The sequence below is a fragment of the Anastrepha obliqua genome, chromosome 5 (genome assembly GCF_027943255.1).
Source record: "Anastrepha obliqua isolate idAnaObli1 chromosome 5, idAnaObli1_1.0, whole genome shotgun sequence".
NCBI classification, from domain to species: domain Eukaryota; kingdom Metazoa; phylum Arthropoda; class Insecta; order Diptera; family Tephritidae; genus Anastrepha; species Anastrepha obliqua.
The window spans coordinates 64495824-64512399 of record NC_072896.1 but is presented as its reverse complement, the minus strand read 5'-3'; the positions used below and the strand labels follow the sequence as shown (position 1 = coordinate 64512399).

At 36.5% G+C, this 16576-nt stretch overlaps 1 protein-coding gene across 2 annotated transcripts in view; it reads left to right on the top strand.

Annotated features, from left to right (window-relative positions):
* Positions 1 to 14017, top strand: part of LOC129246851 (lethal(2) giant larvae protein) — a 34111-nt gene extending 20094 nt beyond the window's left edge. Inside the window, exons 3-11 of one of the 2 annotated variants that reach the window (XR_008582519.1) lie at positions 4512 to 5290; positions 5353 to 5895; positions 5964 to 6475; positions 6533 to 6657; positions 8967 to 9072; positions 9133 to 9787; positions 11266 to 11717; positions 12095 to 12233; positions 12331 to 12439. Coding sequence is in view for 1 of the 2 variants with exons in the window: in XM_054885517.1 (XP_054741492.1) it covers positions 4512 to 5290; positions 5353 to 5895; positions 5964 to 6475; positions 6533 to 6657; positions 8967 to 9072; positions 9133 to 9787; positions 11266 to 11717; positions 12331 to 12439; positions 13045 to 13177 (3414 nt within the window). In the remaining variant the exon portion in view is untranslated. Of the gene's footprint in view, positions 1 to 4511; positions 5291 to 5352; positions 5896 to 5963; positions 6476 to 6532; positions 6658 to 8966; positions 9073 to 9132; positions 9788 to 11265; positions 11718 to 12094; positions 12234 to 12330; positions 12440 to 13044 lie in introns of those variants that run through there. The other variant, XM_054885517.1, reaches the window with a different exon arrangement.
* The last annotated feature ends 2559 nt before the right edge of the window (positions 14018 to 16576 follow it).

The window sequence follows — 16576 nt, the reverse complement described above, 5'->3', positions numbered from 1 at the left end:
TTTAAATATACATATGTATATATTTTAACGTATATCTTAGAAATATAGTTTAAAAGAAACTTTATTACTTTGCCAAAGCCATTTAGTATTGACGTGTCAGCATTTTCTACAATACATGAAAAAAATCAAGTATCGTGCAGTGATTGGAAGGTTTAAAAACAACGGATATTTATAAACGAATGTTGAAAATGTACGAGTATTATTATTGTACAATACCATGGACAAGATCTATTCCTAGCTCGAACAATGCGGACAAGAACCTGATGGTCTTTATTTAAAAAGTCAAGTTTTTCAGTGACAGTCTTACAGAGCCAATATATATACCAGATCATTATGATGAATTCGTCAACTACTTTTACGCTCTATTGCCAATAAAAGCATTCACTTCCTGGAGAGAGGTGTTAGAGAAGTGGGTTTGATGGGGCATGTAAAAAGGTGGTTAGTGTAGTGCTGGGTACTTAAGAAGGTGGTAAGAGTCTCCTCATGGCAGAAATGCAATCGGAGGTTTGCCATTGCCTGCCGAGGGGCGACCGCTATTAGAAAAATGGTTTTCTTAATTTTGGTGTTTCACCGAGATTCGAACCTACGTTCTCTCTGTGAATTTCGAATGGTAATATTAATAATATGGAATATTATAATATTCCGCGAATCTGGTCCAATTAGCTTTATTAAAGTTGATGTATGGCTTGTGATACGCGGAAACAAAGTCGGCAGGTTTCTCGATCGAGATTATAATGGGTAAGTGGTCTGATGCAAGCGATAGCATAGGTCGCCAGGTTATGCTATTTATCAGACCGGCGTTAACAATTGTGATATCAGGCGAGCTGCTATTGCCCACTACCCTGGTGGGGGCGTCGTCGTTTAAGGCCTGAGTAGGTCTTACGGTGGCACCACCCGTTGCACTTATTGCTCCTAACCGAGGTGGAGTTCGGGTGAAGCCGTTTGTGGCATATGCAGAAGTAGAATACTTATGGTCCCAGGGTTTGGTTCGATAGCAGCCCTGAAGAGAAATATTTGGAGCAAACATGCTGCGTGGGATTGCTCCTGTGACGATAGATTGGGGATGGGGTGCGGCACACTAGACAGGGCTAGTTTACTAGGGCGGCAGCCATTAATCGGGAAAAACTTGAGTCATTCTGGTAACGTGGAACCGGCAAGCCACGAACGCTTTCCGTCTGTTCTGTGCTTCTTCGTAATTTACGGCAACGATATGATGCTTCATATAGAACGTGACGATTGTGTGATAATTTTTGAGGAACTAAAGCGCTACTGTTTTTCGACCAAACCGAATATTATGTACAGCAACCAGATCTTAAAATTATATGCCGAATGCTTGGGATCATTATAATGCTGAAATCAGAAATCATCACCAAGCTCCAACTGTTGAACGCTTTGCATCATACTAGTCTTTAAATAAGAAAATCAATCCATTATTGACTATAAAAACAAGTTTGCCAACTCCTTGCGCCGCCATACACCCCAAACCTTCGACGCCATGCTTCACAGTTGGTGCAAGATTTTGTTTTTCGAGCACAGTACCGTCCTTACGCAATACTAGTTTCCTTCCTTTAATGCTAATATAAATATGCAATATTTGTTTTCATCCGAAAATAGAACACGTTCCCAAAATTCTGGTGGCTTTTTAACATATTCGTTTGGAAAATCCATGCTTATTTTTCTGTTGATTTCGGATATGTACGGTTTTCTACGTGCTACACGTCCGCTATGCCCATCTTTTTGAGTATTTTACGTACGGTATCGTCGTGCATGCGCAAAATTAATCACCCTATTGAAAAACTTACATTTTTGCAAATGGCGTCTTATTGAACTTCTTGACTAGACAGTTGCAGTATAGGTATAAACAACAATGGAGCGCTTAAAGGTCGAATAAAGATTTTCATCACTCAAAACCCCGAATTCGAACCTACGTTCTCTCTGAATTCCGAATGGCAGTCACGCACATTCCTTTTGGTTACGGCGGCCGCCATGTTTGATGTTAGCATTATTATTATTTTTGATGTTAGCATATTTTCTTTCGACTGTTTTCTGATTCAGCCATTTGCCAAATATTTTCCGTTAATTTTGGTTTAAAGCAAACGGCGTAGGCTATTAGAGCTCAGACAAAAGCAGTTTCTTGTAACCTGAACTTGAATAAATGTTAGAATAACTATGAAAAAATCTACAGTAGCCAATAAGTACAGTATCAGAAAAATATATACTTTTGGTCATTCTTCCGTGACGCAGCTTGCATTGCTTAAATTAAGTCTTATTAACCTCTCAGTTTCGCGATGTTATTCTATACGGGAGGTTTCAAAAAACAAGGTGCGCGTACAAGGTGAAGTCCAAAATAAAGAAGACTGAGCTAAAATACAAACGGCAGGAGCTTTGTTCTGATAACTTCGAGCTTATTTATTCAAAATAGTCCCCTTTTGTCCTCGATACTTTGTTTTGCGCGATCTCAAAGCTTTTCTAAAGAGTGTTTCAGGTCATTGACTGGAATGTCCTTCAGGATGTCGGTACAAGCCTTTAAGATGGCCTCTGCGGACGCAAAACGTTTTCCTTTCTCACGGACGTCAAACGTTTTCCTTTCATGGCCAAATGCAATTTTCACAGGGAGCCACATCAGCCGAATACGGTGAGTGATTGACGGTTAAAATGCGATTTCTAGTCAAAAAATCAGTCATAAGAGTGGATCGATGAGATGGTGCATTATCATGCAATAAGCGGCAGCTTCCTCCTGCGCGGTATTCAGTGCGAATTCGCCGAATGCAGTGCAACAAACGCTTCAAAATGTTTGCATTGGCAGTTTGACCCGTTGGTACGAACTCCTTGTGGACAATTCCCCTGTAATCGTAAGAACAAATGAGTATCGACTTGATTTTTGACTTCACCAGACGCGATTTTTTGGGTGGTGGCTCGCTGGGGCCTTCCATTCGGTACTTTGACGCTTAATTTCAGGTTCATGTAGGAAACTCCACGTTTCATCACCCGTTACAATGTTGTAAAGGAAGTTCTCGTCTTTTCTCGCCTCTTTAATGGGGTCTTTCGAATGTTGAGTTCTGAGCAATTTTTGGTCCTCAGTTAACTTATGCGGAATGAAACGTGCACAGACCTTTCGTAAACCCAAATTATCAGTTAAAATGCGAAGAATCGATGTTTTGGAGATATTCAACTCCGATTTGATGAATTTTTTACGATGATTTCGGTTCATTTTTGATAAATTTACGAACAATTTCGATGGAGTTTTCGGTGATTTCTGATTTTGGGCGGCCGGTATGTTCATTGTCATTTATGTCCTCACAACCATCTCTGAAACGTGTAAACCACTCATGATCTCTGGCACGAGATAGACAATCATCGCCATAAATCTTTTTCATCAATTCAAATATTTCGGTAAACGTTTTACCGATTTTAAAACAAAATTCGAATAAGCTATTTGTTCGAAACACATTTTTGTACCGATGACACAAACATACTGACACTTTAGACGCAATAACTTCGCTTCCACTGAACCGAATGTCACCAAGCTTTCACTAGAAGTCAGCTAGGGATGTAACTTCCAACGCACTAACCCATTAAAAACATTTTATGACGCCAGGCTTTTGGACTTCACCTTGTAGAAGAGGCTGCACAGCGCGGCTGGTATCGTTTGTGCTTCGAAGAACATTATGAACAAATACAAGATATGTATCATTTTAACACAGTTAGATTGCTTGCGCCTCTTTGTGTGTCAAAGGAAATTTGCTTCAGTATCTGTGCATAAGACTCAAATACAGAACATCCGTTGTTCGTAATTAATGCCAATTTATGTGTACTAATACTAAAAATTTAATGTTTTTTGAGTGCGAAGTGATATCATTATCGTTTGCAAGTGCCAATTTGTATGTATACGAGTACTCATTCATATTTGTAGTTATGCTATTAGGAGAAAAAAAAAAATAGAAGATCTAATTGAAGCGCTGAGGTGCATTATAAAAATTAAAAAAATAAATGTCAAACCATTAAAATATTCTATAAAAGCACTGGCGTATACAGAAAATCGTTTTGCGAAAATTGGTTTGTAAAAAGTTTAAATTTTTTAAGCCTTTTTTATTTTTTTATTTGGAATTAAACTACATTCCACATTTACAATTACTTATTCATTACTTTACACTATTACATTACATTATTTCACATATTCTCTTCAAAATTTCTTTACGAGGTTTGTCCAAAAAACAAGGACAAATTTCGCGATCTACGTAAATTTGACTCGATTATTATTATTTTTTTTTTTTTTTTTATGTTGGTCCACTCGTCTCGACGATATGTTGACGGTTTTAGCAATATAGCATGTTTAGTTTGTTTGTGAGAGGCATAAATAAGGCAAGATTTTTGCATGTTCGGCGATTTTCTTTCTAAAACGAACGCCCGAGGGACATGCTCGAATCACGTATAACATTTATTAAAAGTTGTGTACTTCGATTATTTCCAAACTAAATATAATAAAGTAGTAAAGGTTTCTTTTTTTTTAGACTGTACAACATGGATTTCCTCACAAACCTTCTGCGATTGCCTATGATCCGATTTCCAAACTCATGGCCATAGGCACACAAACAGGTGCTATCAAGGTATTCGGTCAGCCTGGTGTAGAGTTCTACGGGCAACACACGTTAATAAGCAATTCAGCGGCCGAACTCAACGTGCAGCTTTTAGAATGGGTATACGGTACCGGGCGTGTACTCTCGTTGACTGCCTCAAATCATTTGATTTTATGGGAGCCTATTGGTGCATCGCTGGTTGCCATCAAGACATTACCTTTTGACGGAAAATTGAAGAAAGTGTCGTCCCTTTGCTGTTCGTTAAATAAAGACATCGTATGGATTGGAACTGAAGGTGGCAATATATATCAATTTGACCTGAATTCGTTCGCAATTCGTGAACCTGTAATATATCACGATGTTGTTCTCGAGCAAGTACCCTCCACATACAAGTTAAATCCAGGTGCTATTGAGTCAATACGTCAATTACCGAACGCACACAATAAGCTGTTGATTGCATACAATCGTGGACTTTGTGTGTTGTGGGATCTAGAAACATCTTTAGTTGTGCGCGCGTACATTGCACCAGGTCATGGACAGAGCGTAGGTCTATTTGTGAATGCGTCTGGAACTCAGTTTACTTGGTATCATGCTGATGGCTCCTACGCCTCTTGGAATTTGACCAACGCTGAAGCCCCAAAAAACGTCAACTACGTTCCTTATGGGCCAGATCCTTGCAAAAGCATAAATCAACTTTATAAAGGCAAGCGCGGGTAAGTTTATTCAAAGTATTTGATTCGCAAAATTCTATACATTTGTTATCCTAAATTTCAAGAACCGCTGATGTTGTTATATTTTCTGGTGGCATGCCACGCTCAACTTATGGAGATCATAACTGTGTATCAGTACATTCAAGCGACGGCAGTAAAGTGTGCTTAGACTTCACTTCGAAAGTTATCGATTTCTTTGTGACGTTTCAAAATAATACGGACAATGTCCAAGTCCTGGTTGTATTACTCGAGGAAGAGTTCTGTGCTTATGATTTAACTGATTCCAAAATTCCTGTTATTAAGGCCCCATATCTTCATTCTGTTCATGCTTCCGCGGTTACTTGCAATCATCTAGCATCCCAAGTCAAACAGGATGTCTATGATAAAATTGTGCACGCAGGAGAAGAACAAGATGCAGAGTGCAGTAGCATAGAATGGCCAATAAATGGCGGCATTTTGGAGGCAGAACTGCCTGATGATATTGACAGTGATGAACGACTGTATGAAATACTATTGACTGGCCATGAAGACGGTTCAGTAAAATTTTGGGATTGTACTGATGTTGTTTTAAAACCTCTGTACCATTTTAGAACTGCGCCATTGTTTGGGTGAATATATATATATATTTAATATAAACCAAAAATAAGACTTCAGATTAAATTTTAATTATCAACAGGCATGAGAACCAAGATGACATTCCGGTGGATTCGACAGAACCTTTGGATGACTCAGAACCACCATTTCGAAAAGCAGGGCTATTCGATCCCTATTCTGATGATCCCCGTTTAGCGGTAAAAAAAATAGCTTTGTGTCCAAACACGGGACGGATGATTGTCGGAGGCACCGCTGGTCAAATAGTTATTGCTAACTTTGGTATCAGCGAACTTGAAAATAGTCCACTTAAAGTGAGTTCTATGAATCTAGTAAGTGATCGTGATGGTTTCGTTTGGAAGGGACACGATCAGTTGACGGTACGTGAAAATTTGCTTGACCCGGATGCAGATCCTGTGGGTGATGCCGGTGTAGAAATAACAGGCGTTTTACAAGTTCTTCCACCAGCAAGCATAACATGCTTGTCTCTGGAGGCGAATTGGGGGTTGGTAGCTGGAGGTACTGCCCACGGCCTTGTTTTATTTGATTGCAATACCTTTTTACCAGTTTTTCATCGTTGCACTCTGAATCCAAATGGTATATTAAGTATATTATATATATTATATTAGTATTATTATTAAAATCCATATACAGATTTAACAGGTGCAGGAGAGCAATTGTCCCGCCGCAAATCATTTAAAAAGTCGTTACGTGAGTCGTTCCGAAAACTTCGTAAAGGCCGTTCTACGCGAAACAATCCATCACAAGTTCCAACAACGGTAAGTGTACCTTGAAGCTAAATATCTTAAGTCCACGTTTTATTGATTTTGTCTTATTGGCATTTTATCAAATAATTTTAGATTGTTAGATTTATTTTTATTTATATTATCAGTTCCTAGCATTCTAGGTATTTTTTTTTTAATATTTATTTATTTATTTAATATATGGAAAATAACAATAAATTATTAATATTAATATATTAATATATTTTAGAGTGGGTGAATATGTTACTTCGTAAAGCAGGTTTATTATGATAATTAAAGATTTGATCGAACTATTTATAAAATGCCGTTTTTAAGTTTTTATTTCCGTGTTAAATTTATCTGTTAGCCTTCTACCTCTTTTACTATTACTGAATATTCCTACTATTACAGATCCAGCTTTGTAAAGCAGGACTTCTGATAAGACTGAATGTATGAAAGTATTATATGAAATTTCGTTCAGAAATATTTTATAATGTCATCAGACAATTTTCTCTAGATGGAAATTTGTTACATTTATACAAATGAATATATGTTAAATTGCTACGGTAACTTCTGCTCAAATATGAACGAGACGGCATCAATAAAACGGTCCGCGGATGACATATGGCAAAAATAAATTTTTTGTTTTTTGGTAGGACTGTTATAAGCTTACATGGCAAATTTCAGCGTGATATGTCACATAGTTTGTTTTCTGTGCTACTGTAAACAAGTCAAGCTCGAGTGTGTTCTTCGAATTTAACGATGGAAATTCATGAACAAAGAATTTGTTTAAAATTTTGTTATTCCAACAATATTTTGGCTTCAGACGCCTTAAAAATGTTGCAGACAACCTATGGGGACTCTGCTCTATCGCGTGCACGTGTTTTCCAGTGATAAAAATCGTTCAAAGAGGGCCGTACATCGGTTGAAAACTTGCCTCATGAACGTCGTCCAGCAACATCAGTAAACGACGAAAACATCGGAAAAGTAAAGGAAGTTGTGCTTGAAAATCGCACAAATCGCAAAATCGGTTAACGCTGAATATTATTTAGACGTTTTAAAGCGTTTGCGCGAGAACATTCGTCTTAAAAGGAAGGAATTGTGGGACAACAAGTCATGGTTCTTGCATCACGATAATGCACCAGCTCACACATCACGTCTTGTTCCCGATTATTTGAACAAAAATAATGTTAATATCGTTCCGCAAGCACCGTATTCGCCTGATATGGCTCCATGTGACTTTTTCCTGTTTCCCAAGCTCAAGTTGCCGCTTCGTGGAAAACATTTTGAGATAATTGAAGTCATAAAAGAGAATTCGAAGAAAACACTCGAGCTTGACTTGTTACTACTACTACTTGTTACTACTGTTATTACAGTAGCACAGACAACAAACTATGTGACATATCACGCTGAAATTTGCCATGTAAGCTTATAACAGTCCTACCAAAAAACAATAAAATTATTTTTGTCATATGTCATCCGCGGACCGTTTTATTGATACCGTCTCGTTCATATTTGAGCAGAAGGTATATAACAAAATATATACATTCTAACGCCAACTATTAAATTCTAGAATCTTTCAATTACAATTTTACAAATGACAATATCAAGCATATATCCTGAATTGTATTATCAAATTGATTTTCCTCAAATAGAGTTTGATTTTCAATATGAATTCTACGAATGTATGTACTTTTAAGTGCTATTTTGGACTAAGTAGGCAACTGGCAGTTAGGTCCTCTCTCGAGGAACAAAACTAACACTCTACAAGGCTCTCATCATGCCCTCCTAACGTATGGCGCAGAAGCGTGGACGATGTCTACATCCGATGAAGCGACGCTTGGAGGGTTTGAGAAAAAGATTCTGCGGAAGATTTTTGGACCTTTGCACGTTGGCAACGGCAAATATCGCAGGCGATGGAACGATGAGCTGTATGAGCTTTACGACGACATTGACATAGCGCTACGAATAAAGATCCAGCGGCTACGTTGGCTGGATCATGTCGTCCGAATGGATACAAACTCTCCGGCTCTGAAAGTATTCGATGCGGTACCAGTTGGTATTAGCAGAGGAAGAGGGAGGGGATAATTTTTTCTATGGTTTTTGATAGGCAAGATAGAAGGGAAATAGGCCTATACCCTTCTGTCAGGTTTTTTGGCTTGTTTGGTTTCGGTATGGGTACAGCAAGGGAAATTTTCCATTGTTGTGGTATAGTGTGTGTATTGTAAATGAGGTTGTAAAGTTCACATAGCTTGACCTTGCCAATTGAGGGAAGTTGTTTTATAAACTCATAGGTTAAATATATTTCAAAAACAAATAAAATTACTTATAAATTGCTTTTCAAGTTGGAAGCACGGCCGATCGAACGGCAAGTAGAAGCTCGTTCTACAGATGATGGTATGGGTTCTATGGTCCGCTGTTTACAATTCGCCAAGACTTTCATAACCAATGGTAATAATATAATGTAATTCAAATGGGTTCGTTAGTAATAAATATTTTAAAAAATTGCAGTGAATATAACATCGCCCACATTGTGGTCAGCCACAAACTCAAGCACGGTATCAGTTTTTTTATTACATTTGCCAGCCGCTCAAACAGCTGCTACTAATATGCCACCTGTGAATGATAACGCAGCGGCTACAACAGCAGCTACGCAGCCACGACGCGTATCCGCTCAACTGGCGAAAGAAATTCAATTGAAGCATCGCGCACCTGTAGTTGGTATCGCTATATTCGATCATAATGGCTACCCAGTTGACCAACAAAGCAATAAAAGTCCGATTTCACCACCGCATCGATTGTTGATTGCATCCGAAGAACAATTTAAAGTTTTCTCACTGCCACAACTAAAACCGATCAACAAGTATAAACTAACTGCAAATGAGGGGGCCCGTGTACGACGCATACACTTTTCTTCCTTCTCATGTCGTTTGCCAGCTGATTTATTGGTGCACGGTTCTAGCGGTAGCCCTTCCAAATCGCTTCCAACACGTTCACAAGAGAATGCCCAAGATATAGCCAATACTAGTGGAGGAAGTGGAGGAGATCGCTTATATCAGGAAATGGCGTTGCTTTGTCTAACGAATATGGGGGATATAATGGCTCTTTCGGTTCCAGAATTAAAACGTCAACTAAATGCCGCAGCCATCAGACGCGAGGACATTAAGTAAGTAAAAAAAGCGAACAATTAAAGAAATGTAAGTACGGGTGTATTCGAACTGTATATTGTGCTCTACAAGCTTGTTTGAAATCTTAATATACATATATTACATAAAAAAATTCGGTGTTCTTAAAGCTTTCAAATAGATTGAGCTCAGGGTCCCTACGTAAAATCAATATATAATTATTTATACACGTATATATTATGTGGTAATTTTTACCCGGTTCAGACCGTTTGTGTATGTATTTGCCTAGCGACAAATCCCGGGTTAACACCATATAATATTCTCCGTATATGTTTAGGGAATGCTGTTGAAGTGAGTTTTCGGGACCATATAGTAATATAAGTTGGACTGTCGAGGGAACGACCAAATACTATATTTTTGATAGCCTCTACGTACGTAAAAGGTAACTACGAAATAATGTAAAGAAAAAGCTAAATATTTTCATGAAATTTTTCATACAGACTCTTTGGCTAGCCCTTTAACCGCCAATTCCGAGTATAAGGCAATGTAAGGCATTGTACCAAAAAAGTTTTTTTCGACGATATTTTTTAGATACCTAGATATTAGTCGATTGAAATTAAACGTTTCCAAAATGCTAGACGGGGAATAGTTGTAATTGTCGGAAGACTGATTTTGCTTCTTTTAAAAAATTTCCTTTCATTCGCTTCCAAAAACATATAAACATATAAATATAGTATATATATATATAAGTATATAATTGCCGCTTCCACACTTTGTTGTGTGTTTGGCTGAACTTCTTCTATTTGTGGTGTGCGTTTTGGTGATTTTCCACAAATGGGGGAACCTACAATTTTAGGCCGCCTCCGAACGGCAGATGGTTTTTTCATGGCAGATATGCACTCGGAGGTTTGCAATTGCCTGCCGTGGGGCAGAAAAAACTTTCTATCATTTAGTGTATATTCTTTAGTTTCGAACCTGGGTATTACCGAATTGCAGTTACGCACCAACCCATTCGGTTGCGGCGGCCGCCGACTACGAACAGGCATTTTTAAATCCAAATTACAATATTTGCGTGTTTTGTCAAGAATTCTTACGCAAGATGGAAAACTTTAACGCAGCAAAAGATATTTGATAGAGATGTCCCTTCTTACACATATATTTCATGTCGTATATTTAAAATAACCGCCGTTTGTACAAGTGACAAGGATTCAATATGCAAAAAATGGCAGCATGATCTTAAGTTGTGAGGGACATAGAAGTGATTTTTAGGTCAAGCTCCTTTTCGAAGCGTCTCATAGTGTAAAAACAGTAGCACTTCACAGTTATAAAAACCGAGTGTCAGATGGATCCATAGGCTGAATTACAGCACAGAGGTAGTTACAAAACGTATATGTCGTTCAAATACGCTTTAAAATGCGTGGTCCTCTATTTATATAACACTCGACTTTTTATAGGTAATAAACTTTCATACCAAAGCATATAGAAATAAAAAAAATCTAGTTAAAAATATTATTTCTAGTGGCATTTCATCACTTTGCTTTACAAATGGTGGTGAAGCATTATATATGCTTTCATCTTCTGAACTGCAACGCATCTCTTTAGCGGCAACAAAAGTCGTAACACCACAAGGCGGCATCGAAGTGGAAGAATTGGTGGTTAATGGCGAACAAATTAACACAAACGCTGATGAAAACCAAGAATGCATTGATGCCACGAGTTCGATTTCAGCAACGCACTCACATGAGCCAGTATCGAAAGATGGGACAAAACCACTTGAAGTTGACACCGATCTACAGAAGGGAGGCATCGGTTTAACCAATGGTGTTAGCTCAGCTATGGAAAACAATTCACCGAATCGTGCCAATGAAACAATCACAAGCTCAATCGGCGATATAACTGTAGACTCGGTGCGAGATCATCTGAACGCTACAACAACTACTTTATGCACCACGACCACTGAAGAAACTGTCGGTAAGTAAAATTGACATACAAATTTGGCAGTGGTGCTGGTTGTATTCATATTTTGTTAGACAAAATTTTTGTGTGCCTGTTTTAGTTATTTTCATTTTAATGCAGATTTATCATACCATAGACTATGTCATTTTCCAATTTTGGTTTGTTTTTTTATTTTGGGGGATATTTGAAGTGACAATCCCGAACATACCATGTGGGATCTACATAAATACGCCTTGTGTTCGTCTCTATTAGTTATCATTGTTGGTGCAACTTAAAACATTTTTTAGAAACAATAAAAATTTGTATTTGTCTTAATTCGTATTTTACGAGTATATCTGTACACGGTCCAAAATGCTCATAAAATTTAACTATGCATTGGTTTATTTTTTTAGGAATCCACAAAAACTCTTTAATATTTAATAATTTTTAAAAGCTGAACCCACATTTTAAAATCAGGACTACATATTATATTTATACTATGACGAACATAAGGAAATGGATATTTTATAATAAAACAGGTGGACACATTTAGTGAGTTTTTTTACACAAATCGCTTTCGCAAAAAAGATAAATGATTTAAAAAAAAATCGATTTGCAATTACACTATCTTATCTTGAATTTCTTTCAGGTCGACTGTCTGTATTAAGCACCCAAACTAATCAAACTTTGACCAGTGCAAATATGAAGGATGTCACCGATTTTAACATACCGAACTTAATGGATTTGGCACCTTTAAGGTAATTTCCTTAGAGGTTTTTCTATCATAGATCTCTTCTTCTATTACCGGTTAAACAACTTTAACTCAGTTAAATAAAGCGCTGCTCTTCCGCTCTAGTCACCGGAACTTTTGTTACTGGTTGTTAATTTACCATACGTTCCATTTTATATTACAACTGAAACGACACATGTTATAAAGGAATAATTAGTGCTGTTTTGAACTTAGGGAAAATGTTTGTTATGAGTTAATTAACGATCAGCGTAAATCATATTTCAAATTCGTCGAATTTGACTTGAGGATCTCAAAAATATTTAGAATTTATTGAATTTTAAACAAACATTCAGTTTATCGAGAAGTGAACACAAAGTTTGCCTCGACTAAAAAGATTGTTCAGAATTCAACATTCAAAGAATATAATCGAGGGGTCTGTTAGAAGAAAACTCCCTTTAAAAGTACTTTCTATTGATAACTTCCTTCCTTCTCCTTTGGAAGAAGAAAAAAAATGCAAAATTTTATCTGCGTTTTCATTGAGTGACGTTTTTTCGGATCTCCACCAGCCGGCACTTTTTTTTATGAAACTTCTATATTTTCGACATATTTCATGTTTAACTCTTCTAATTTCAGTAATACAACGGAAACCAATAGCAGCTCTGTGGTCATCAAATCAATAATCACTAGTATATCGCATGAAAAGACTAATGGGGAAACGGAAACAGTTACATCAAAGACTACCAAGCGTGAAGAAAGTCAATTTTAAATTAAATGTGAAAAATTGTCCTGGTTCCCTCCATCTACTTTCGGAATCCAAAAATACACAACGATCCGAAATACATACATATATTCAACTATAAACGTTTTTTATTGCCTTAATTTACAACATCTTCTACTTTAGTTTCATCTACAATGAACCATGTTAATATGTCAAAATTATTGAATTGTCCACTCTTTTTGCATTTAACATATCCATTTTAAGTTTTTTATTTAAGATGTGTCTAATTTTTTACAAGCATAGGGTGTGTTCGAGCTATGCGATAAATACCACAGTATTGCAGCCTTGTTACTTGGTACTCTGATACTGATAATCTGCTCTAATATTACAGAACTAATTTAGCATAGAACGTAACATTTTAAAGAAATAGAAAAATTATTGAATTTTGAACCTATTTAATAGATGGTGAGATATTAATGTATATGTAGGTTGGGGCCATATTCAAAATGTTTCTTTAAAGTCGGTACTTTTCATTTATATATCTTTTTGCCCAGTAATTTTCTCTAAAGAATCGATTTCTTTTTGAAATCAAACTTAAACTTCATCCAATCGACAACTGACCAACAACTTGGATCCTGTCGAGCTTTATATTCGATAATAACAATGAATATATATATAGATTTCAAGATTTTTTCATAGAAGGTTTGATATTACCAATGTTGCCGGAACTTTTGTTTAAAACGTGATGCTATGCATCTAAAACTAAATCTATAAAAAGTAATGCCCCGCAATTGTTGAAGCTTGGTTCGATCATACCCATATTCACTGTTTGTCATAAACTATTATTTGTTAGGATTATTACACTTCTCACCTTACATTACTACAATTAACAAAAAAAAAGTACAATATAATGATTGCCTTACTTACAATTAATTATTAAACAAGGCTCGGATGTAATAGGTACGCATCATTGCAAGTAAGCAAATTTTCTTTCAAAGCTAAAACTTCGTAAAAACGCTAACATCGATATTTCGTTTCTTACTAACTTTAAAGTATTATTTTTATAATTATAAAAGTAAACATTTGCACTCACGCGTATATTCTATCAATAAATATAATCTTCCATTACATGTTAAAATTAAAGAAAAGGAAAACACCACACCAGATCTAGAAATAACGAATTGCTGTTTTACTGTTATTACTATTAACAAAACTTATTATAAAACCTGTTGGCATTTAAGTGAGATGTATGCATACATACTACTAAATAAATATGTATGTGAACGCTATTTAAATATACACGATTCATTTATAAAATTTATACATGTATTTAAAGAGTTTTTAAACTCGCACTTTTTTATATTTTACATATCGAGTATTTTTGGACTATTTGTATAGAAAATTTACAAATATATGAATGTTTGATCAAATAATGCATATTAATGTTATCGAAAATTATTTTCAATAAAAGTGTAAAGATTTGCTGCTGAAATTCCCCTTTTTTTAAAGATTTTTCTTTTGGAGTTACTTATTTCACTTGAATTTAAGATTTACAAGTACAATCCGGAAGGATCTGATTTATATCCGGCCAAGGAGTATCAACCCGGCGTCATTTACATTTATGGAGAATGATTGTACTGTTACAACAACAACAATAAAACAACTCTGCCTTGCGACTTAAATTATTTTACTACAAGCGATTAGCACAACGAGTAATTTCTGATTATATTATATTTATTATTTCAAGGACCTTTATAGTATAGTTATAATACTATTTAATCAAGGGCGCATCCTAACGCTTAATTTACCGTTAACCGAAAAAGAGCAATTGTTTCTGTTCTAACGTAAACGAAATCCAATTTACATTAACCACCTTGTATGGACTCCCCTTTGCTACATGTTGTCCGCAAAATACCCGTTTTTTCGCTAGACCAACAACAAAGTTTTGTACATATAAATGTCACGTCAAAAGAAGAGGCCAACTATTTTGCACAGCCATCATTAAGTAGGAGCTAGATGCATACGAGTACGACAATAGTGCAAATGGAACGGCTTTTCGTTTTATCATTTTATGCTGACATCCGGATAAACACAGCGAATGATTAAAGCAAATCAGCCTGTTTACCGATACCACCTTTAATAGATTCGCCTTAGATGGATGATATACTCTTTTCTTTTGATTTGACACTAACAATGAGTATAAAAATTTATACACATATACATAAAAATGTTTTGTTTTATATTTAACAGTATTCATTTACAATTAAACTTCTACGAGTATATTTCAAGGCATTAGTGATGTACCAATAAGGACCAAAATAAGTTAGAAACTTCCTCTGAAAGAATATGGTACTTTTTTGGGTGATACTGTACAAATATTCAGCCTTCGAATGAAGACCAGAGTGTCAAACATATAATATTGAAGAAATCACTGAAGTTTCTGTGAGTTAGTTTTATTTTCGTACAGTGTTCTGTTAAATATTTATTCTTATATATTTCCCAAGTTTGGGTACTAGTTTCCCGTGCTACGATGCGTTGCGTTTCACTCTCAGCCAATACTGCAGCTTTGTTTGCCATATACCAGACAGGATCACCGTATAGTATTTGGTTCCTTATTACGCCTTATACTTTAGATCATGTATAAGATGACCGAGGCACAGGAAAGCATCTTCTTTTTCTACTTCAGTTGTCACTGGGTCTGTGATACCTAGAGCGGGCGCAGTATTTAAGGAAGTTGAGCGCCCAGGAGAATGTGATAAACGCCGTCGTCGCTGAAAATTTAATGTCCTCTCCAACGTGTTCTAAACCGGTTATCGATGAAGTACTTTCCATTTTGAGGAAGCTGATCCACCCGTTACTGATTTCGCAGAACCCCTTTCGTTTAGCCAAGACACCTACTTTAAGTGTGGGTAATAGTTTGGACACACACCTTCAAAAGTGGATCGCTGAATTGCTGAATACTAAACAGATGTTTCGTGGATCGCGCGCAATTTAATTCTTTAATTTTTCAAATCGTCCTTTATCGTTTTTATTTCTTTTGTTTTTAAGCACTCAGTTTCTTTATGTGTCCCAGGTAATGTGAACGTTCTTTCGCCAAAACGAATCACTACACTTCCGCACTATTCGCTGATAAAAATCTTCCCTTAAATTGACCGTTGAGGATTCTAAAATTGAGAGCCCTCTGAAACACAACCAATTCGTGACACTTCCACACTGGTGTCCCCTATGATCGTTTGGTAGGCTTGAATGCCAAAGATCATGATGCGCATTAAAATCAGCTATTACCAATCGGTTTTCAACTCTGATGAGCGTACCTTGACATTCTAGGGTGTAATCCCTGTGGTCGATGCCTTCGTCGATATAATATTGACTTACTAGATATCGTAGACTGTTTGGTGTATCATGAACGCTAGGCGACTGATATTGTCTCGCTCACGATCTTTTCTG